The following is a 23,826-nucleotide window of genomic DNA, read 5'->3' on the forward strand; positions in this document are numbered from 1 at the left end:
TTGTAAAATTTATCTGTTGATAAAGAGGAAGAGACAGATATCTAAAAATATAATATTTCAAAAATGTAAATATAAGAAAACAGTCTTTCCAAAAACAATGGGGTGGGGGGGGGGGGTCTTATTAAGATGGTGGGAGAGTGGAAGGGAGAGAAACAATACTAATTCAAAATAATCCCATTCCTACTTTCTGAAAATTTTATCTATGATTTAACTTCATTCCCAATATTTTTTGCACTGTATAAAAAAGTGAAGAGACTAGTTCTTTACAAATAAATTAACTACATGATTACATGTATAAGAAAACAGTCTATTTCCCATCTTCGCCAGACAAGGTCTTCTGATCAGCACCGCTTCTCACAAACGTGAGGAGCGGTGCAGATCAGAATACCTTAGCAAAGCGAAGATGTCTCTTTCCCCAAAAAGTGGAATACAGGGGCATTATTCAATCTTATATTTTCAAAGCTCTGGCAGATTTGATTAATTAACCTTAATAGTCTTGCATTTTTCTCACCCTGACCTTCCATATGACCTTGACCTTAGTACAAATAGTTTAGATTCTTTGCCATTTAGGTCATCATTTTTTTCATCAAACATAAAAGTGATATATGGGTGGAAGAAATTAAATTGTGTCATAATTTTCTTGACCTTTCCTATGACCTTGATATTGCTATTCCATGTTTTGCATCTAGGACAGCTTCCAAGACACAGTCGAAAACAATTTTTTTTGAAAGCAATTTTTTCTTTGTTTATATAATGAACATATCCTAATGACCCACTGTGTATTCCTTATTTTGACTTACTTTATTGTCTCCATATAAGGTAAGGTTTGCTGCTTGCATTTTAGTTTTATTTATAGGAATTGTACCAAAGTTACATACCATTTTTTTCACTATACTAAAGTCTTTTCAAATTCAAATGGGATGGGGGGAGGGGGGAGGGGGGCATGTGGGTTGTTTCCATAGAATTCTGATATTGACCATTCATATGACCTTGATATCACTACAATTCCATATATAAATTTTCCAGGGGGTGGGGGAGGTCTATACTCCCTTATAATATCCGCATATGCTTGGTTACTTACATATGAATGATCAAACAGACCCTGAGATAGATTGGTTCCTTTTAAATGGGACTGTTGCTGGATTTTGATATCGAGATGGAATTATTGAACTAGAATGGCATAGATTGCAATATGACTAGTTTATTGACAAAAGCAGACAAACAAAATACACAACTGTAAAAGAAAGTTATACGACACAGAATCTGTATGACAAGAGTAAATTCTACATTTGCAATCAAGCAATATGGCTATCATGGCCGTATATTGAAAATTAGCACCAGACATGATGGAAAACATAAACATGATATGGATTGATCCATATTGTATATACAAGTACATACAAGATATACAAAAGAACTTGATTTAAAGCCATAATTTTGATTAAAAAATAATGTTTTTGTCATAATTAGGCTATATACACACAATGATATATGTATAATTCTGGCTGTATATTGTACATAGCTTGTAAAATGCCCAAGATTGTAAGTAATATCTGTGCATAACAATCAGGAACATGTAAAATTAGACATATTTAGTAATTTCTTTCATGAAATTTTCATAAATATATATATTTGTAAAGGAAGTAATATTGCTACAAGAATCTAATTTCAACGTTAAACGTCAAACCAATATTAAATCAAGTATAATATTAACAATTAATGTTATCTAAAGAATGCTCTCAAAGATGGGAAAAAAGAAAACAATTCAGCACATCAAACAACAACTAACTTTATAAATAAAAGTTAACAGAAAATGCATCTAACTATTGGATATAACATTTAAGGGGGGTGGGGGGTGGGGGTGGGGGGCCCGGGGCAACGAATTAACCATCAGATCTGCATGCATTTAACTTTGACATATGATAATAATGCCCATAATCTAATATATAGGAAAGAAAGAATACATGTATCTTTGTACAGAGCTCTTCTTCTCAAGGGGATTAAAAAAGTCTAAAAATGGTCATGACCATAATAGCCTTCTTAAGAGTATGACTTTCTTTTTACTTCGGTGTTTATAATTATTGCCAAATACAAATTTAATTTATACATTTAATTTCTATACCACAATATTGGATAGTAATACAATTTTCCTTTGTGCTTTTGAAATAGACCTTATGTGTAAACAACAGAGTGGGGGGGGGGGGGGTTGTGAAGCATGCAGGGTAGCACAATTTTACAAACAAATCTTTTGTAAAATAAATAACCAGATATAGACATGCAAATCAATAAAAAAAATTCTGCAAATTCGAATATCAACTTCAGTCTAAGGCCTAAAAAAAAAGTTGTATGTTTCGGGTAACCCGACCTAACGTACAAAAATGGCCCGATCCTACCATTTTTAGATGCCTGATTTTATCCGACTGTGAATTTTATCTATTTCCAATAAAAAATACGTTTTTAAATATGAAACAAACAAACATTCTTAGGATTCAGGCAAAAAAAATAGATAAAATAAAAAAAAATCCCCACCTACCTAACCTAATTTTTTCATCAGTGTTACCCTAAACACACTATTTTTTTTTTTTAGGCCTAAATATTGCGAAACTGGTATGTCTGTTACAGACCATTGAGTTTAAAAGGTTGCAAATTAGAACATCCCTTCAAAAACTTGTTTTATAAATAAACTGACAAATGTAAAATTCTGAATGCTGTAAGGGTATTTAATACATTGTTATGGCCAGAGAAAACTAATATTTATTTGCTCTACTTTTGATGCTAACCTACTTTTAAGTGACCAAAAAAACCCACTTTAAAATGAATAGTATTGTGTTATATGTACATTTCCATTTAACAGAAACTTGAAATATGATCAAACATTAAAATGAACTTTTGAACTCCAGGTTACATTAGAACTCAATTCTCAATAGAGCCAAAATCACAGTTATAAGAATAAAGAATGGCTTGTTGACACTTAACACGTGTGATAGACGGAAATAGTCCTACTTCGATATCACAAGCCTATACCTTACCTGTCCAAGTAAAACGCTGGCACTTTTTACATTTGACTTTGTAGCACATGTCATAGCAGAGCACCTTCCTCAGTTATAATGGCTGATCGTTGTTGACGTGAAATTAAAGAATCAACAGGTGAGAGAGTACCTGGCTGGATCATTGATGTCGCCAATATATACCAGGTAAATTTCACCGGGTGTACTACACACTGCTTTAATTTGGAACTTTCTCGATGTTTTTCACTCCCATTACTCAACAACGTTGACATGAGGCGTGACTTCAAAAACATTCTATTCACTGATTCCGTTAAACTTATCAAATAAAAGCTTCTATTATAAGCAAATAAATTTTTTTTTTGGTAAAATCTTTCAAAATGTAAAAATAATCATATAATTGTGAGCAAGAATTGTGGTAAATTAACTATAGCAAAATACCGTTCCAAGGAACTTGTTATACATATTGTATTACTAACTAAAGGATGAAAAATTTTGGTCTCGGGAAAATTAACATCTTCATTTTTGTTTTAACCGAAAAATGTAAAAATTAAAGTCGTCAGTTTGAATAGGATAGTTTCTAAATTTTCATCATGCTATCATATTTATGCATAACTTTCTATTAATTGTGTTCGCACGTTTGGACGCTTCTTAATATTGTAACACGTACCGGTCCATTTAATGGCGACATTCATACCATGCAATCTAGATCGAGAGGGAAAATCCAATGTGGGTTGTTCGTATAGGTCGCATATCATTCATTTTATGAATGAATCACGGACACACTATGCATTATAATTATATATCAAAGTAAACTTAAATCAACTTAAAACAGGTTCAATTCTGGGCAACAGTCAATGCGACTAATGAGCCGTATGTTTGTAAATGTGTTTAAACTTTTTAAAGCCTTTTTGAATAAATGTTTATTCATGTCTGAAATATCGCTTAATTTAATGATAGTTTTGACCACGCTCTGATTGAAATTATCACCCCATGATATTCAAAGAATGAATCCTTATTACTTATATGTATATTATTTCCAATTTGTACACTTTAAATCAACATTTTTTTTTAAACCGCTATTTTTATATATAGCAGATGCTAAATGTATAACTACGCGGCGCAGCCAATACCGTTTCTCGGTTATGCTATATAGACACGCCTATTTTGTGTCACTCATGTTTTTATGAAGTTATTGAGTTTTAGGGTTCAAAATTCATTCGTAATGTTATCACAGACAAAGACAGTTGAAAATATAAATATTTAGATATTAAATCGTACGATGGCTTAAATTACATAAATATAAATAATAAGGAACCATTCTTTGAATATTATGAAGTGATAATTCGGTAGGGGCGTCATCAAATATATCATAAAGCCCTTCGGCCTTTATTGGATTTGAAAAATTATCACCTCATAATACTCAAATCCAGCAGAGCAACTATGCTCAGAACACTGAAAAAGCATTGTTGGTGGCGTCGATCCACCACAGTCTGTTCCCTAGAGTTAACGTTACTAGATGAGTCTGCGATTTCCTATAAATGATTGGTGGGGGTGATTAGTTTAAAGGGTGTTTGAATTTCTTCATTTTATTACTCAATAATTCCACTTTAGTTTTTAATAAATTTTAGAGTTTTTTGTGTATTCTGGATTTATTTTCTGGTGACTTTTCAACAACTGAGAAAGATGCGATACATTACGCCATTGGCTGGTAAAATAACCGAACCCAGGCATTGTTGACGATTCGAGCAGCGTCACCAAATAAATGTCTTTCCCAAAAGACCATATACACACAAAAAAGCATCTTCCTAAAATGTTAGCTATAATATAAAATTATTGTGCCAATTTTAGAGTCTCTGGTCCTTTTGGAAAGACATTATTAATTATGATTATATAAATGGCGCGTTTATTAACCATTGTTAACCGCTTTTCAAAAGAATGTTAAGGGGGCTGGGGGGTGGCTGCCATTTTAGACAATATTGATCTCCTTTAAAAGAAGAGCTCCATATAAAGATAATAGATAATGATAAAATTTTATATTAAAATATATGAAATTTTTCTTTATCAAGTAGTAGTTGATAGGTTCAGAAAAATCGCCTATAAAATTTTCAAATAAATCTGATGGTTTTATATTATATTATCTATTTTTGGAAAGTCGCTAAATCATCTTCCTAAGTCAAGTCCAGTGTTTTTGACCGTTTCGCTTCTCATTGTGAGAAGTGGAGCGAATCAGAAACACTGGGTGTCGCTAAATGTGTATTATGTCCGAAACAACAAATGTACGAGTTATCCAACAATTTAAGTCGGAGGTTGCATAACTTAAAATAAATAAACAAACGCACGTGGATATGTTTTCCTGGTTTTAAGGCAAGTGTTTTTGTATTAGGATATTGCAGCATTAAAATTATTAATTTTTTACATAAAATGTGCTAGTAAGGTAAATAAAGTGCAATTACATAAAAGGGTGGATCGTTAGATGGTACAGGGCTGTTATACAAGAACTCGCGATTAACTCGCGCCTCCGTGCTGCGCTATCTGTATAGCCCATTAATACGGCAAACAGACGGCGAACACATGCATTTTCCTCATATATTTATATTTTCAGAGTTAACGTATTTGTTTACATTCTTCTAGTTATTGGAAATATATTTACAAGAGTTATGCCACCCCGAAAAGGTAGTAAACAGAAAACTGAGAAACGAACGAAAAGTACTCAAGGTAACGCCATCAACAATGAAAATGACATTAAACAGGTCAAATTATCTAAGGATCGAGCAGCAGATTATGGCGTAAATAGCGAAAGGAGGAATGATTCACAAACTGTACAGAAGCCAGCAAAGAGAAAAAGAGGTGATGACAAGAAGGGTAATCCAGTTCCGAAGGGAGAAACAGAATTGTCTAGGGATAATAAAGGTAATATTAATGTGTCAAAAACACCTGGAGGTGAAACTTCAGAGCACAATGAGGAAACTAACAAAAAGGGGAGGAAGCGGATCACGCAATCTTCTGGAAAAAGTAAGGATGAACCGAAAGCAAAAAAAGGGAGAAGAAAGCAAACTGAAACTGTTGAAATTCAGAGATCTGCAAAGAGAACAAGAACAAAGAAAACATTAGGCACAGTTGTTGATGAGAGTACAATTGAAAGCAAGATCAAGAAAGAAGAACAAACAGAGACTACTGGTAATGTAAAAACTGAAGCTGTCCCAGAGAACAACACGAAAAATTTGTCAGTTACTATTGACAATGACAATGATGATGATGATGTCGGTGTGATGTCATCAACTGATGATGAAGATGATGAGGATGATGATTTTGAACCAGTAATGAAAAAGTTAAAGGTCCCATTACAAACAAATAGAGTTGAAAGGAGATCAGCAAAAGACCAAAAAAGCTATGTAAAAGAGTCTCTGCCAATCTCTCAAAATGTTACTGAGAAGACCAAGAAAAAGCCTGTTGGCAAAGCACAAAAAAAATCAAAAGACAATGTGAATTTGGGTACCAAAATTAAAAATACTCGTCAAAGTAAAACTTCCTCATTAAAAAAAGAGAAAACGAATAAACACTCCTATGATTCTACCACTGAATCTCAAACTCCTGTCATCAATAAAACTTGCCCAACCAATGGTGTTCATTCAAAAATCTGCCATGGAAATGTACAGAAAATTGACCAATCAGATGTAATGTCTATTCTTCTTCATATGGAGGGGGGAAGTGACATGGCTGGTCCGTCAGGGCCGTGTACAAGAGATTCTGGGAGTGAGGGGGGTAGTGTGGAGGACAGCGAGGAAGACTCAGACTGGGAAGAGGTCAAAGGTCAGTTGTAATGTCAACGATTTTTTAAAATATTTACTGTAGTTACATTGTTGATAAAAACCCTATATTTTTTTTTTGTGTGCTAAATTTCTTACCCAGAGGATTCTGACAATGCATTGTATACAGATTTCATTATACAGATTATATTTATGCTCCACTTATCAATGCATTTTGTACAGATTTCATTATAATGTTACATTTATGTCACACTTATCAATGCATTGTATACAAATCTCATTATAATGTTACATATATGTGACACTTATCAATGCATTGTATACAGATTTCATTATAATGTTACATTTATGTCACACTTTTCCAGATCTTGGAGGCAGCCCTCAGAAATCCCAAATTCCAAAAGACCCAGTGGAAGTGATTCTGGAGGCTCCAAACTTTCTCAAGAAAAGGTGAATACATTATATATATGCTATGGTTAAAAATCATAGAACCAAAGGCACTGACATTCATGTAGTCATTTGATTTCAGGATTTCACATAAAGTATAACAATGGGGTTATTTTTTTAGAAGGGGATATAGATTTGGCCTTTTAAAAAAAAACTTTTTTTTAGGTTTTATGAAGATAAACCAAAATAAAAAAGTATAGAGTATTTAATTTTGATAATTGTTCATGTATCTTTTTTTCGAATACACACATACAATTTTTTGACATTTCTTATTGGATGCATGCATGATCATGAGAGATTACAATATGTACTATTTCTTCTGTTGTAGAAAAAAGAAAGGGTTTGACTGGAAGGCGTATGTTCAGAGACAAATTAATCGATTCAACAAAGAGCTGACAGAAGATATTCATAAGGTGGGTGTACTTATTTATAGGCAGAGTATTAATCTTTTTCAACAAGGAGCTCACAGATGATTTCTCAATGTGTAGGCAGAGTATCACGCTAGCCTATCTGCCATTGTATTGTTACATTTAGGGCAGACCAATATAATTTCTTATTCGTCGGACTTCCAATGACAAAAAGTACGAGTGGGCGAGCGATTAAATAATAAAATTATTTTTTATTGTAGGCAAAATTTTTAGGCAGTACATAAATAAATTTTTGTGGATGGTTATATTTTTTCTACTTGTTTCTGATGTATAAATGAAAACTATTTAAATTACGAAAAAAAGAGCGGGAATATAACAGAAAACGGCGCAGAATTTACTGGATGCGGGAAATTAATAGTAGTATTATTTGTACAGTTTTATTATGATACGAGTGCGCGGGGTCTGACGAACAAGAAATTATATTGGTGTTGCTTAAGTGTTTTGGTTAAAAAGACCAAAACATATATTGTCATGAATGTTTGCTTTTATGATTTAGTTCAACATTTACAGAGCACCAATTTGCCATTCATCTATTTCACTATATCTTGCATATTATTGTAGCATTTCCAGATTATATATTGATGAATAAAAAACTGCTATTGTATGGGACACCTGTCCATATTAATGTGGATACAAGTACATTATAATCAAAATACTCTCATATATAGTTTAGAATTTTTTAAATTTTACAATAATTGACCCAAAAAAAACATGTTTTAAATATATCGGAAAGGTAAAAATTATAAAATCCCAAGCAGAATGCGAACTTATGACTTACAGATTCGTAGTTATCGCTCTTATTCATTGCGCTATGCAATTTGGTAACAATTTTGGGAAAGAACAAAATTATTCGATTATACTTGATTTCATTGTTTAATTCGATAGGCGGTAAGTCACAATATGGAGATGTCCTATACCACCTTAAATGACATTTCCTCTTAAAATGATAGTCTATAATTTTCTGTAGGTACATCTGATGTGTTTGTTAATGAGGGGTCGATACCTGAACCAGGTGTGTAACAATCCAGTCCTGAGGGGTGTTGCGTTGTCTTTTGTGCCCTCTGAAATGTCCAAGGTCACAGTCAGAAAGTTTGATGTCTCAGCCCACACCCGCCTAATGAACTGGTTCAGGGAGGCAGTCAGTATTGATCTCCAGCTAGCAGAAGATGCCCAGTCCAACCTGGTAAGTTTTATCATGCTTATCATGTCAGCAATGTTGTTTGACAATTTACATAACACTAAGCTGCAGGTCTGTAGATCCCGGTTTGAAAAAATTCAGATGGACGGCTTGAGAGCTACAGTGCCTCCCAAAGTAAAAGTAAAATTGATTTCTTTTTTTCATAAACAAATAAATCAACTATAAACAGTGTGTAATTAATCTGCATAGATAGTTTAAATGTGCCTGACAGTCGAGAAATTACATGTACATTCACATACTCTCAAACCACCTGATGCAACATACTGTAGATTCCTTATTTTACATGAGTACTGCAACCGTTTTGCATAAAATCGCGAATGCCAAGTTTTTATCATAGTTTCATTTAGTTTTTTTACCTGTCCAAAAAATAAAAGAAAGGTTTTAAAATCTACAAGATGTGCCTATCATGATTTTACGCGGATAATAATTCCTCGCATTTAATTAGGTATCTACTGTACAGTACTTCTAGCCATAATAAGTACATGTAATGTTACAGTATAATATGTTGATTTCTTCTTGTATCAAATTAGGTGCAAAGTCTTATAAAAGGAATGGAGACAAGAAAAGTTACCAGCCCACTGGAATATGTTCTGGTAACTCTATTATCACTCTATATTTATTGAATTAGAATTTTCGATTTTAATTTGTTTCTTGAATTTTTTAATAAAGATCAGTGATATATCTGATATACCATTGATTTGGATGTCTTTCCCATTTAAAGTGATATATATCAGTACATGTAAAGTTTTCTAACATGGCTGTTTATTTTATCTGGATGTTTCATAATCTAGAGCTATAATTATAAGGTGTCTGCATGGGTCTCTGAGAATCCACTCAGAACTATATACATGTATTCTAAACGTTAAGCTAGCACGATGCTTTATGCATTCATACATGATTTGCACTGCACCATTGAGCAGTAATCCCGTCTCATATCTACGATAAAAATAAAGCCATGCCTGTTGCATCATATTTTAAAATTTTGCTGAGAAATTAAAGACAAATTTTATTTTTAGCCTACTTGTTGCTGTTGTTGAAAAATCCAGGGTCAGTGTTGCTTCCCTTACCTTAGATACATGTATGAGAAGTGAGACCAGCCCTAGGTTTCAGACGATGACTTGTTGCAACATGACTAGTATATATTTGTACCTTGTTGTTATATTTGACAGGTATACCTCATCATGTTACGGTGCCTAGGTGTGAAGGCTAGACTGGTGACCTCATTGCAGCCCCTCCCCCTTAAAAACACCAAAAAAGTGAGTTAAAATAAAAATTCATACTTGTTTTTATATCCATTATTTTTGTATTAATTGGCATTACAATACTGTATATTCCTTATGTTACGCAAGTACGTAATTCCATGATCTTGCTGGTTTGTATCGAATTGCGAGAATAATAAACCCTATTTCTTATGGTTCTCGACTCACAGAAAATAATTGCGAGATTTTAAAATCCGCAAAGGGTGCTTCTCGCGATTTTACGCAGATATAAATTCCTCGCATTTTTTTAGGAATCTACAGTTACTGTAGTGTTCATAAAAGTAAGACATAATCATGTTATTGTTCGATATGATATGTTGATAAATTCTGTCTTCGAGATATTTTTTTTCCAATTCTTGAGTACTGTTGCACTACTTTATCATGTTTTATAACATGTTTAGAACTTTTTAATTTGTTCATTGTTGAACAATTAACCAACATATGTGTTCAGATTCAATTGACTTCACAACATTTCTTACTTATGCAGTATGTCCTGATATCTGATAGGTAGAAAATACAAAGAAAATTAACATCAAAGGCAACCCTGCCGCAATCAAGAAGCCCATCAAATCAAAGTCGGATTCAAAAGCTGAAGGAAAGTTGGACACAAAATCAAAGAAAAAGGGAACTACAGGCAAGAAACCAGAGAGAGAGAGAAAGAAACAAAAGGCAAGCAAACCAGACAGTGTGTCACATGCCTCAAGAACTCTCAAAACCAAAAACAAAAAACTCAGGAAGCGTGGCTCCAAAGTGAGGCCAGACAGTTACCATGACAACAGTGATGTTGATGACTCAGATGAGGACTTTGAGCCAGAAAATATTAGTGAGAGCGAACCAGAGGTTGACGATAGCAGAAAAAGGAAGAAAAAATCTTTAAGCAACTCTGTCAAGTCAAGCCAATCACCTGGCAGGTAAGCATGGCCAATCACCTGACAGGTAAGCATGGCTGCTTTATATCAATCTCTTTTGTATGACATTATTCTTTTTCCCCAAAGTGCACTTGCAATAACGTGTAAATATAAGTGAATCGTGTATATAAAGTAAAGCTGGTGATGCTCATGTTGCCAATAATTTTATGATTTCCATCATAATGCTTGTACCCAGTAAAGGTCGACTTTTTAAAGTTTTTATTTAGAGACCACTAGACTTTGACCCGTGCTTGCACGGGTTGACATTGCACATGATATCGGATATTTAAGAAATAGATTCATCGACACACTGTATTGTTGACATTTACTTAACCAAGCTTTAAGCCTACAATAATGCTTTTTATTTCACACTCTGCATAGTTAGAATAATCTAACTGTGTCTCAGGACAGGTCTTCACCACAGTTAATATGCCTCCTATATACCCGCAATGTAGCAAAAAATTGCAGAATCACTCCCAAACAATTTTTGAGAAAATAAATGAAGTTGCATTGAAAATAACAGTCAAATTATTCATAACAAAACATTTTGAGGCTCTATATACCTTTCATGTAAAAAGAGCCTCCTGAGATTCAGTGTGAATGTAATGCGTATGCGCAAGATTGTAAAATCCAAAAAATCTAAATGGCTTCCAGATTTTTAAAAAAGAATTTCATTGATTATTAATTAGCGAAGCTTGATTGTGAAAAAATAAAAACAAATTTATAATCTTGAAGTACCAATAATGTTTAAGATATATAAAACAAAAGACAGTACTCTTCCGATTTCTTGGTATTAAAGCCCAAAAATTGGAGTCTATTATTTTAATATAGTAGTATAGATTCAAAAGTTGGAATATGGAGCATTAAAGTGATTTTTTTTCGAATTTGATTTTTTAAAGACTTATCATAGGTATTCTCTTATCACATAATGATTAATATTATGAAATGCAAAATGTAAACCCTCTGACAGGCAATCTTAACTGATTTGCTCAAATGTGTTGAGCAAGTACTGTATCATGATATCTGCAAAATAATGCAAAACGAATGCCCAAATTTTTTCTACTTTCATAACAACCAGATCCGATGAGGATTCTGACTTTATGGAGGAGATGGTACAATTCAGGAGCCCAGTCAGAAAACCTCAGTCGGGGGAGAAAAAGAACAGGAAAGTCTTATCATCCGACTCGGAAAATGAATCCACTGCATCGAATCATGGTACCATAGCAAAATGATGTGTATTTAATGCATACCTTAGCTGCGATTCATTATGTATGGTATTGTCAAGTAATGGGGGAGTGGGGGTATGTGAGCTTGCTCATTTTTTCTTTATTCTTTTTTTTTGTGGAATTGTGCTAATGTATATTCTTTTTTTTACAGGTTGTGATGAATGGGTGGAAGTTTTTATTGAAGCAGAAAAATCTTGGATTTGTAAGTACATGTTCATGCACATATATTTTATGTTTCTGTACTATTATTATTACCTACCCATACTATCACCGTGCTTTTAAATGCAGTTGTGATACAATTAACGATATAGAAACATTGTGATCAAGATGTCTTGAATTGTTTAAGAGATTGGAATGCCAACAAAGCACTTGTATGGCAAACCAACTATGATTCGCAACAACTTTATTTCAAGATTTACCTGAGTTGAACTGGTAAGCAGTTACAAATTTTCATGAGCAAGCCTTATCCATGCCTACTTTTTAATTATAACTGTATGGCAAATACTGGTCTGCAGCAAGAAAAATTAGGGACAATGAGGCTCTTGCGAATCTCGCAAACATTTCTTGCATGGGAATAAAAATTGGTTTACAGTGAAGTAACCTCAGTTTTAACAAGAAATCAGGACATTTTTAATACTGTAACTGTATAACATTAAGCATTTGCAAAAATACATGGAAATTGATTTTTCAACAATTTGCATGGATTTGAGTCATGTACATGTATGTATACCTATTCTTATACATACATGCATGACATTTCGTTATGCACCTGATATAGCGAAAGCCAGCTAATCTTCAGCAAAAACGCTAAATAGAATACACAGCCTATTATTGAAATTTGTTTACAGTATGGTAAATTATATTTGTAACTCGGAGAAGAGCACTTCAAAATCAAATAAATGGTAACCTATCAATCCTTGTATTAGAGATTTGACGTGTATCTTTGTTTCCAGGCATTGACTGCATACGAGGACACATCAATCGACCTTATCGTATAGAGAGTGCAGCCACTCAGCCTGTGCATTATGTGGTGGCCTACAATGAAGGTATGGGACAACAGAATCCTTATTTACTGCAATCTGTTATAAACATGTCCCATTCATTGTGATTTATTAAAAAAAACATCACACATTTATTGCAATTTGTCCAATGCATTAATTCCACATTTACATGAAATAACTACATGTACATGTATATTCCTGACTATTGTACCTGTGTTTTGTTGATCTGTGGTCATTTTAAGAAACTTGCTTTTGAGCAAGATAAATTTATTTTACTCTTCTAACTTATTTGCTAGTATATATTATTACTTAATTTCCTTGTAATAGCAACTGTTGAAGGCTTTCGGCATTTGGTGTAGGGATAAGCTTACTGACAAGTGGTAAAAGAGAACATTGTATTAAAGCATCTGTAAATCCATTCTCATGTGTTGACTGGTGATTGTTATGCTTTGTTATTTTATACATTAATGTTACAGAGGGTGAATGGAAAGATGTGACAGCGAGATACGCCTCCAAGTGGATGACAGAGACCAGAAAGCTACGGGTGGATCCAGAGTGGTGGAGCGAGACCCTCGATGTGTTCAGGTGTGAGGAGGACAGCACGGAGGATGAGGAGATCAAAGGTCTGGATTGATTGACTGATTGAATGACTGACTGACGGATGGATGGATGGACAGATTGACAGATGGATTGATTTGATTGATTAATGGGCTTCATTATTGTGAAAACTGATAAAATATTTTTGTTGTGTAACTCGTTTAACAAACTTCAAAACCATATGAAATGAATAACAGAAGTCATTTGTTACATGATATAAATCTTGACTCTTTCATAAAATAAAGGGTAACTAGTGAAAATCTTAGTTATCCCCCTGTAGCTGCAAACCAAACCTTTAACATTTCCTTGTTTTCTATTCATGGATAAGTAGTGTATTGATTACAATTCTAATGGTTTGATTGACAGCTAACCTGATGAAGCGCCCTCTACCCACCAGTGTTTCAGCATACAAGAGTCACCCATTGTGAGTTCTGTACCTCAATTCTGTAACAGAAAACTTCATACGGTAGTATAAAGTTTATGTAACTAGCATTTTCTTTAATGCTAATTGTTAAATATAGCATAAACAATACTGTAACACTTCTTTAACAGAAAACTGCATTTTTGAAGTACTTCAGTATAAACAGGTGGTAATTAAAGGATTTGTAAAAAATTAAATCAAACACTTATACATTACATGCATGCATAGTTAAACCTGTTGACATTATCTTAGGGAGACACAATTTCTGAGTTAGTTAAAAAACAGTAGAAAATAATTTTACAGAAAAAGTTACCAGAATTTGATTTTATTATATTGAAAGAAAACTTGAGTAGTGTTGTATGAATTGATTGCAACATTTAATTTTTAATTAGCACTTTTAACTCCATAACCATGATATGACATGCTTTGCCATGCAGTCCTACATATAATTGTCTTTCACTTTTCTGTGGGCCAGCTCATTTATATTATCATAGCTTCGTAAATATTCATGACATCTAATCCACCAGTGAAATCTTCATTAATTTGCAAAATAAAGTGAATCTTTTAGGTTTTGGAGGTACTGTAGGTGTATGGTGAAGATCATTATATAAGATCATTACTTTAGTAACAAAATATATTTGTACTAGTAAGTGTTAAACTGTTTATGTGATTGGTAAGAATCCTAAACGAGTTTAAACTGTAAAAGGGTTTGAATTCTTCATGGAACTATAGTCCACAATCAATGAGCAAATACAAGAATGATAAATAAGTGTGTCTGATCAAGCATATTCCCATATAATGCAGAATGAAACCAAATCACACATTTTTTTAACAGATATGCACTTAGGAGACATTTATTGAAGTATGAAGCCATTTACCCAGAAACGGCAGCACCTCTTGGTTACATAAGGGGAGAACCAGTCTATGCCAGAGAATGTGTGCACGAGGTATGACAAAACGCTACTGATTTATGCAGTATTCAGTTTCTTTTCTTTATCTTGCATGAATCTACTTAAAGGAGAGTCTGTCCTCTGTTTAAATGAGATCAAACTGTACAACTGTAATTTTTTTCTCTGCAGTTACATTCACGTGAAAACTGGTTGAAAGAAGGAAGAGCTGTTAGGGTAAGACTTTGAAGTGCTCTTGTTAATTTGTCAAGTAATTTCTTTCCTAGTAAATTTATGTCAGACATAATTGCAAGAAGGATGTTGAAACAAACTAATATATACTTTTTATTCATGATATATAACTTTACAGCAAATAATTCTCACAAAGGATCCTATATATTAGATAAACTTACACTTAATTATAATGGTTCATGGCAAGTAGTACAGTAAAAGGCGGTTATAGTGAACATGTTTATAATGAATTGATGCTTCAAGCAGAGTGATTTTCATTCCCTTTGACTTTATTACATGTTGTAAACTTGACTGATGTAAAGAATTATGCTTATACCAAAGCAAAATAGCTCGTCCCTGGCACTTAGTTATAAGCGTGTTTTACTTTATTTGTGAGTAGGACTCAAGAGATTCCATAATGTATCAGATTAATTAATAGTTAATGTATCTCATAATCTTCTCCCATTGTTGCATCAGCTTGCTGTTCCCTCATTGTAATTTCAGCTTTCAGTGGCGTAGCGTACTATAAGGCAAAAAGGCAATTGCCTACACATAATTTTGTAAAGCGAAATTTAAAATTTGTATTTACGGGCCACTATGGGACAGGAGAGGTTTTCTGGCCTTGCGCTGATGCATGTCCAGAAATCTTACGACGAAGCCATCAGAACCTTTATTGACACTAAAAAGCGCTGAATGATATTACAGTAAACATATGTTATATCAATCGACGTTTTTTTTTTTTTGCATGCATGCGATTGCTGTAAACTGTGTCTGGAACCCACGAAAAGCTAAACAAGAAGTTTGATTATCACTAAAAACTTATTACTCCTAGTAATATATGTACATGTGGCGTATCAGTTATGACTTATAAAAAAGTTGATATAGAAATAGTACGGTTGTTGGTTTTGTTTACAAAAACATGCAGAGTATGGTTAATGATACGGTGTATATTTCAATAACGAAACATATAAGTTTGGTTTGCTTTTATTTCAAAATGAATGTAGTGACTGAGAATAGGAAATAAAATATTTTAAATTAACATAATGTTCCATAAAAACACTCATAACTAATTTGTTGAAACTAACAATTTTTTATTCTCAAAAGTGGTATTTTTGCGTCCTTTTTAAAAAAAAATTCTAGGGGGAGGCCCCCTAAACCCCCCTTCCGGGAGGGGGGTACCCCCTCCCGCACCTACCCCCTTCCGCGCTTCGCGCGTCAGTGAAGCCTTTGTCTTCAATGTTTGCCTACACTTATATTTGGGTCACGCTACGCCGCTGGCTTTCTATATCATTGAGCAATCACCATTCCCCATTTTAAATTCTCTTGCTATATTGGCTGATAGTAATTTATTTTTCTCACTATTCACTGTCGTGTCAGGATTTCTTTTAAAATTTTCAGATTGGGGAAGAAGCCTATAAGATGGTGAAATCAAGAGCAAAATGGGTATGTCATCTTATTTTTTTAAATATTCTTTTGAATTTGCTTTAATTTATGAATTTATACATACCTGTATATATTGTATGCAAGGAATTTTTGCCCCATTTGTTCTCATTGTCAGAGTACTGATTTTGAAAGGACAAATTTAAAATGATTATGTTTTAAATTTCTAAACACAGGACATTTTCATAATGGGGTAGTGTTTCACAAGTTTTATTTTAAAAACATTACCGAAGGTGAAAATCACCCATTGTGCAGTGCCTACATTTTCCATTTATTGGTTATTTGATATTTGTAATGTCAGCGTATTGATTTTTCCCCAGAATAAGCCTAAAGTGGATCCCGAGGCATTGGATCTGGAACTGTTTGGATTCTGGCAGACAGAAGAGTATATTCCTCCACCTGCTGTAGATGTAAGTTAAGATGTCTTAACCTGTTCTTTTACCTAAGTAAGTAACGTACCTTGTCACTTAGATTCAATGGAATTAAGTAATGTGAAATATTATGCATGTATAATTATGTAAGAAAGTTATTTTGATGACATTGGTCTATACATAAACATTTAGTGTTGGGAATTTAGTGTGAAACCTATGAAGCTTTTATGAGTACATGTAATGGGATGAAACCTTAATGTGAATTTGTAGGTAGAACATTTCAGAGGATAGCAGTTTTATACCTGATGAAAAGAATGTTATTTCGCTTTAAAGACTCGGAATACAAAATTAATGGCACAAATTATCCTAAAATGACAGAAGTGTTTTTAAATGTCGTAAACTGTAGATTCCTTATTTTACATGAGTACTTAATTCCGTGATTCAACCTTTTTGCATTAATTAACTAGAATATATCGCTTATGCAGAATTTTTATCATTGTTTTTTTAATTCACATCTGTCGGAAAAATAAAAGCTAGAATTTAAATTTCGCAAGATATGCTTCTCTCGATTTTACACTGATATTAATTCCTCGCGTTTGACTAGGAATATACAGTAATTGATTAAAAGCACATTTTTAATATGAAACAACATTTTTAGAAAAACCTTATTTGACCTGAAAGTTGACTCTTGTATTCTTTAAGAAGTAAAAGACGCACAGTTATCAATGTGTGGAATTTTGCAAACTTTTCTATGAAACTCTCACATTTTGTAGGGAAAGGTTCCCAGAAATGCCTATGGCAATATTGAACTCTTCAAGCCCTCTATGTTACCGGCTGGTACTGTGTATCTTAAAGGTAAACTTTTTCATATCACATGCCAAATACCACCTAATGATTGTAAGGAATTTTATTAACTGTGTTGCTAAATATCATTATGATAGTAATGTATACTGATGCTTAGTAATCTTATATTAGAATTCTTCATTTGCCAGAAGAAATTTGATCAAAACTTTTTTTTCTATTAATAAATTAATGTAGCATATTCTTTCACTGCATGGTGGCCCATTTATCGATGTGCTTCAGTATTGCATGCAATTAATGAAAAATAGATTTAAAAGATTAACGGTACCTCATTGATATAATGTTCAAACAAGTGTGTTCATAAAAGATGTTCATTTGAAACTTTGTGATTTCGATAGCTTGCTTTCAAGTGATGAAGTATGATTTAGTTTTGGGCATGGAATATGACTAATTACCGTAACTTGAATTCAGTAGTTTAGACATTTTAATGAATACATTATACATGGTATTATATAAAACGTTGTTACACCTTACAGTCCCAGGCTTGAATAAGGTGGCCAAGAAGTTGAACATGGACTGTGTGCCGGCCATGGTGGGCTGGGATTCCCACTGTGGATTCTCCCATCCAGTGTGAGTACAACTCAATGTTATCCTTTTGGAGTGATCCGAATTTGTGGTGGCTTAATTTTCGTGTTATTCGTTGGAAGCCCTTACCCACGAATTTAAATCCTCGACGAAAACAAAATTTAATAAAGTTAGTTTTTACTAAAACTGAAAACTGCTACATCCACAAAATTATATCCCCACAAATAAGCAAAACTCCCATAATATACAAAAATTGGCCCCCACAAATTTCAATGATTCCACAGTATACATCTTTATATGATTATGAATGTTTACTTCATCCACTTCTCATGCATACAGTGTGTATATTGTTGTATGATACTGTAATCATCTCTTTGCACAGTTGTAAATAACAACCAAACTGTAAATAAACTGTTTAAACTGTCATCAACCAGGGATCAAATTCTGGAAACTGACTATTTTTCTCACCAAATGGGTTTGGTTACCATACCTCTCTGCACCTGGTTTGTTCTTGGGTAAAAGTTTAGAGAGAGAGAGAGAGAGAGAGAGAGTTAATGTAAATTTTATTATATAATAATTTTTATTTAGCGAATTTGATAATTTTCACTTGCTAATGTTTTAGTGCTTTTAGTAATCAAACATTAATTTTTTGAGTTTCAACCAATGCTTTTAAGTTGTTGCTGTTGACTAAGATATTTTCACAATATTCCAAGGTTTGATAGTTTGTTAGATGAAACTTGTTATATTTGTAGAATATGCCACATTGAGATCCCCTTGTTTACAGAAAGACTTATCAGCCATTCTGTTTACAGAAGACTGAATAGCTGTTGTGTGTTTGTAGGTTGGAGGGGTTCGTGGTGTGTGAGGAACATAAAGACATTCTACTGGCCGCCTGGGACGAGGAACAAGAAATCCAGAAACAGAAGGAGGCAGAGGTAACCGTGTAATCAGTTCATGTCATGTTGAACAGAGAGGGGATAACCTTACAATCAGTTCATGTCATGTTTGTTACACACATAAAACTGAACCCAATCGAATGATTTCGCATCAGTTTATTCCATGTGTGTAGCAATGCGAGGTTGAACAAAGACTGACAGAATTTCTTATACAATATCTTTTAAATATAAATAAAATGTCAAATTCCCACGGACAGGATGGGGGTAATTAAAAGTTAAAGCAAAGATTAATGTGAAAATGCCTAGCCTGTTTATAATCTAAAATTTAATTGGAACCAAATCTACCAGGTCCCACGATTTGAGGGATAAGGTGCGAAAGATAGCGGGGAGAACTGTCAAAGCCTCTCCCCCATTCATAATTTACATCATTTGCTGACCTTACAAGAATTTGTAGAATTCTTACTACAATGAAATTAAGGTTAAATTTTACTCTTAACAATGTTGTACAGAGAGGGAGGTAACCCTATAATCAGTTCATTTCATGTTGTACAGAAAGGGAGGTAACCTTATAATCAGTTCATGTATTGTTGTACAGAGAGGGAGGTAACCCTATAATCAGTTCATGTAATGTTGAACTGAGAGGGAGGTAACCGCTTAATCAGTTCATGTAATGTTGTACAGAGAGGGAGGTAACCTTATAATCAGTTCATGTAATGTTGTACAGAGAGGGAGGTAACCTTATAATCAGTTCATGTTATGTTGTACTGAGGCAGAAGTAACCTTATAATCAGTTCATGTAATGTTGTACAGAGAGGGAAGTACCCCATAATCAGTTCATGTTATGTTGTACAGAGAGGGAGGTATCCTTATAATCAGTTCAAGTAATGTTATACAGAGAGGGAGGTAACCCTATAATCAGTTCATGTAATGTTGTACAGAGGTAACCCTATAATTAGTTGAGTTCATGTATTGTTGTACAGAGAGAGAGAGAGAGGTACCCCATAATCAGTTCATATATTGTTATACAGAGAGGAAAGTAACCCTATAATCAGTTCAATTCATGAGTCAAAGTAGGCTTTTGTTGAGTTTTTTGCAATGTAGCATGTCTTAAAGAATTTGTAAAAATCTATTTTGTGAGCTTTCAGGCAGAATAACTTCAGTTTAAATATAGAATACATGTAATTTATTTACCTTCAGTTGTTTGATTTACTTCTTTATATTTATTTATTTAAATGAACAGAAAAAAGAGAAGAGAGCAGTAGGAAACTGGAAACTGTTGATTAAGGGCCTGCTGATCAAAGAAAGAATTAAGAAGAGATTTAACCTGATGGAAAAGGTACTTTCACAGTCAGTTATATATTCAAGTCAATGATTCTCCTAATTGATTTTCTTATCCTAAAATTGTAGGTAGCATTCATATGATCTGACAACAGCCCTGGTGTAGAATGATCATTTAAAAATTGCACAGCAAACAAAAATTATTATTTACCGGTAGATGGTTTTGGCCATTTTTAGACTATAATAATCTCCTTTAGATAAAGAGCTCTATAAATTATAAAAATATAGGATGTACTGGTGAGTGTTTAATGATTATGAAATTTATTGACAAGTGATGTAAAGTGTAAACTTTTATTAAAGGATGAAGAACAAGACACTAAGCAAAAGCCAAAAGGCAAGATTGCAACTGATGCAGAAAAATCCTGGCCACGAAAACATCAGCAGTCCAAGAAGTTGTCACACAGTCAGGAAACCATGTAAAAAGTGTCTGTCAGGAAACCATGTAAAGAGTGTCCGTCAGGAAACCATGTAAAAAGTGTCCGTCAGGAAACCATGTAAAAAGTGTCCAAGTGTCCATCAGGAAACCATGTAAAAAGTGTCCGTCAGGAAACCATGTAAAAAGTGTCCGTCAGGAAACCATGTAAAAAATGTCCGTCAGGAAACCATGTACGGTAAAAAAGTGTCCGTCAAGAAACCATGTAAAAAGTGTCCGTCAGGAAACCATGTAAAAAGTGTCTGTCAGGAAACCATGTAAAAAATGTCCGTCAGAAAAACTCCCAGACAAACTTGAGCAGAAAATCCTGGCCACAAAAACATCAGCAGTTGGAGAAGTTGTCGCAGATATAGAGTCAGGAAACCATATGAGAAGTGTCAGTGTCCGTCAGAAAAACCAAACAAACTTAAGCAATAGACTCAGGAATATGTTAAAAACCCTTACCTACAACTACTCAGGATGTTTGTTACACTACATTAAGTAGAAATTGCTAAATCTTACAATTCATGCTTAAAAGAGCACAGGTAAAAAAAATGGATGCATGGCTTCTGTAAATATTGACCATTTTACTCTCCAAGAAATGACAGCTATAGAATCATTGAAGTATGTGTTCATGGTTCCATGGTTCTTTGAAAATATTAAGCAGTATGTTACAATAAAATATAATATTTTTATCTCTATGCCTCAAGTTTTTCATCTACTAAAACTGGTTATTAAGATATACTCCAAATAATACATGTACTGGCATGCAACCAGTTTCGCCAGTACCATTTCTTGCCAGTGCATCGTTACATCATTTTTCTAAAATAATTTTATGTGTTGATAAAATAAATAACAGTGCACTGGTGAGAAATGGAATCTGGGGAGAATTGGTCGGATGCCAGTATAAATTTCGAAACTTCCATGAGGTATTTTGTTGTAATGCCGGGTAATTCCTGTTTGTTGTTCAGTGGTTAGTACGGTTACTTTTATTGTGCTATGTGTTTGCTAGGTAATTCTTCCTTGAATTGCAATTCGTACCAGTAGCTAGCAGAATTATTTTAGCTTGTATTTTAATGGTAAAGAAGAAGGTACAGTTTCTTTCAATATTTGCCCTTAAATTCAAAAGTTGTTTAAATCTTATAAAAATACACATGTACCATCTTGAACATGTATGCATATAAAGTACCAAGTTATACACTTTTATCTTGTTTCAACAAATAGTTATGACTTAAACATTTTGGCATGTTTCTAAGATTTGGTAAAAAATGATGAAAAATGGCACATTTTCTCACAGTTGTTTGAAGAGGAAAATGTGTTCGCAGCCGTCACCCACAACGAAATTAATATAATTTATGTGATATCACATGATAAAGTGTTAATGTGAGTTTCATCGTGGGCGACAGCTGGGGACATATTTTTCTATTCATGAAACCACTAAGGAATTGGTGTCTTCTGCAAAGTTTTATAAAAATTACGGGAAAATGCACTGTTTGTGATGTCACAATTAAACTTGTGGAAGTCTAACCGGGTAACTATATATATAGATTCTTAATCTATGGGTTTTCTTGTGTAAATAAACGTTGCATTTCAATTTCTTGTGATATTTTTAAAAATCACTCTAAAACAGGGCAAAATATGATTGAAACTGTACCTAGTTCTTTATGCAAGCAATATGAGCTGCAATTTTCATGATCATGATTTTTTGACAAAGAAATTCATAGTTTTTAAATGTCTATTCGCCAATTTTTTTTTTGGAAAAGGCTGTTAAGAAGCCTTAATTGGAGCAAAATTGAATTATTGTCGTCGTGTACAAAAATTGATTTGCTCTATGTTCCTTAGAAGAGATATCTTTCCTCTGAAAAAAATTAATGATTTTTTCTAACCTTATTTATCATAAAAGTTAAAATTATATGCAGACTTATCATACTAGCAGTTTTTTGCAACAAATTAAAATTCTAAAAAAATACAGCTCATATTGCTTTTTAAGAGTTTTATAAATTTAAAAAAAAAGGATTATTTCAAAATTGCATTGTTTTTAAAGACTTCAATCTTTTCCAAGTAATTATTTAGGTTAAAGTAGCACGCTGTTGAACCGCAAATCATGAGTTTGAATCTGCCTGGGGTTTTTGTTCACTTTTACTTAATCAAAATTTTGAAAATAAGATTTTTTATCCAAAATTGCAATTGTTTTTGCCTTTTTGAATCATAGACTTAAATCTTATCCACCATGATACTCATCATAATCAAGTAATTTTTTAATGATTTGAGAAACTATTTCAAGGTGTAGTGAGCCACCATAAAGAGAGTAACTTGCACTGACATAAGCTAAAATCCTCCCACCATATGCACCTTAAACTTCCTTGGGTAAAAACTGTGAAAATGTACATAACCTTTAAAATAACTTTAATATTTTCTCCAGTCTTCAGTGCGTTTATGATGATGATCACATCTTTTTAACATTAATAAGCAATCACAATTCTTTCTTCTAATATATCATTGATTAATATGGGTATTCTTGAGATTGGTACATTCCTATATATATATGTTTCCTTATATGAACCTAAAGAATAGTGAAAATGTTCAATTCTGTATGACCTTTTTC

General features: G+C 33.3%; 1 protein-coding gene across 2 annotated transcripts; it reads left to right on the forward strand.

The window, feature by feature from the left end:
- The first annotated feature begins 3,028 nt into the window (after window positions 1–3,028).
- Window positions 3,029–21,916, forward strand: LOC105344772 (DNA repair protein complementing XP-C cells). Of its 2 annotated transcripts, XM_066081309.1 has the most exons (23): window positions 5,267–5,372; window positions 5,640–6,818; window positions 7,141–7,225; window positions 7,551–7,635; window positions 8,618–8,833; window positions 9,379–9,441; window positions 10,018–10,104; window positions 10,615–11,018; window positions 12,094–12,230; window positions 12,393–12,443; window positions 13,195–13,287; window positions 13,719–13,865; window positions 14,206–14,263; window positions 15,096–15,207; window positions 15,340–15,384; window positions 16,777–16,821; window positions 17,139–17,228; window positions 17,963–18,044; window positions 18,527–18,620; window positions 19,417–19,510; window positions 20,712–20,807; window positions 21,110–21,212; window positions 21,435–21,916. In XM_066081309.1, the coding sequence occupies exons 2-23, from the start codon at window positions 5,666–5,668 to the stop codon at window positions 21,449–21,451; spliced, it is 3,357 nt and encodes a 1,118-aa protein (XP_065937381.1). In that variant the 5' UTR covers window positions 5,267–5,372; window positions 5,640–5,665; the 3' UTR covers window positions 21,452–21,916. The 2 variants fall into 2 exon arrangements, with proteins under 2 accessions (XP_065937380.1, XP_065937381.1); XM_066081308.1 differs by lacking the exons at window positions 5,267–5,372; window positions 21,435–21,916 and adding an exon at window positions 3,029–3,194 and having other exon boundaries at window positions 21,110–21,419.
- The last annotated feature ends 1,910 nt before the right edge of the window (window positions 21,917–23,826 follow it).

The sequence above is a fragment of the Magallana gigas genome, chromosome 4, assembly GCF_963853765.1.
Source record: "Magallana gigas chromosome 4, xbMagGiga1.1, whole genome shotgun sequence".
NCBI lineage: Eukaryota > Metazoa > Mollusca > Bivalvia > Ostreida > Ostreidae > Magallana > Magallana gigas.

Bases quoted from the DNA above. Each gene is read 5' to 3' on its own strand.
- LOC105344772 (XM_066081308.1), top strand. From the start codon at position 5,666: ATGCCACCCCGAAAAGGTAGTAAACAGAAAACTGAGAAACGAACGAAA. The intron at 12,231-12,392 runs GTACCATAGCAA...TTTTTTTTACAG, and splicing joins ATCCACTGCATCGAATCATG to GTTGTGATGAATGGGTGGAA. The intron at 12,444-13,194 runs GTAAGTACATGT...CTTTGTTTCCAG, and splicing joins AGCAGAAAAATCTTGGATTT to GCATTGACTGCATACGAGGA.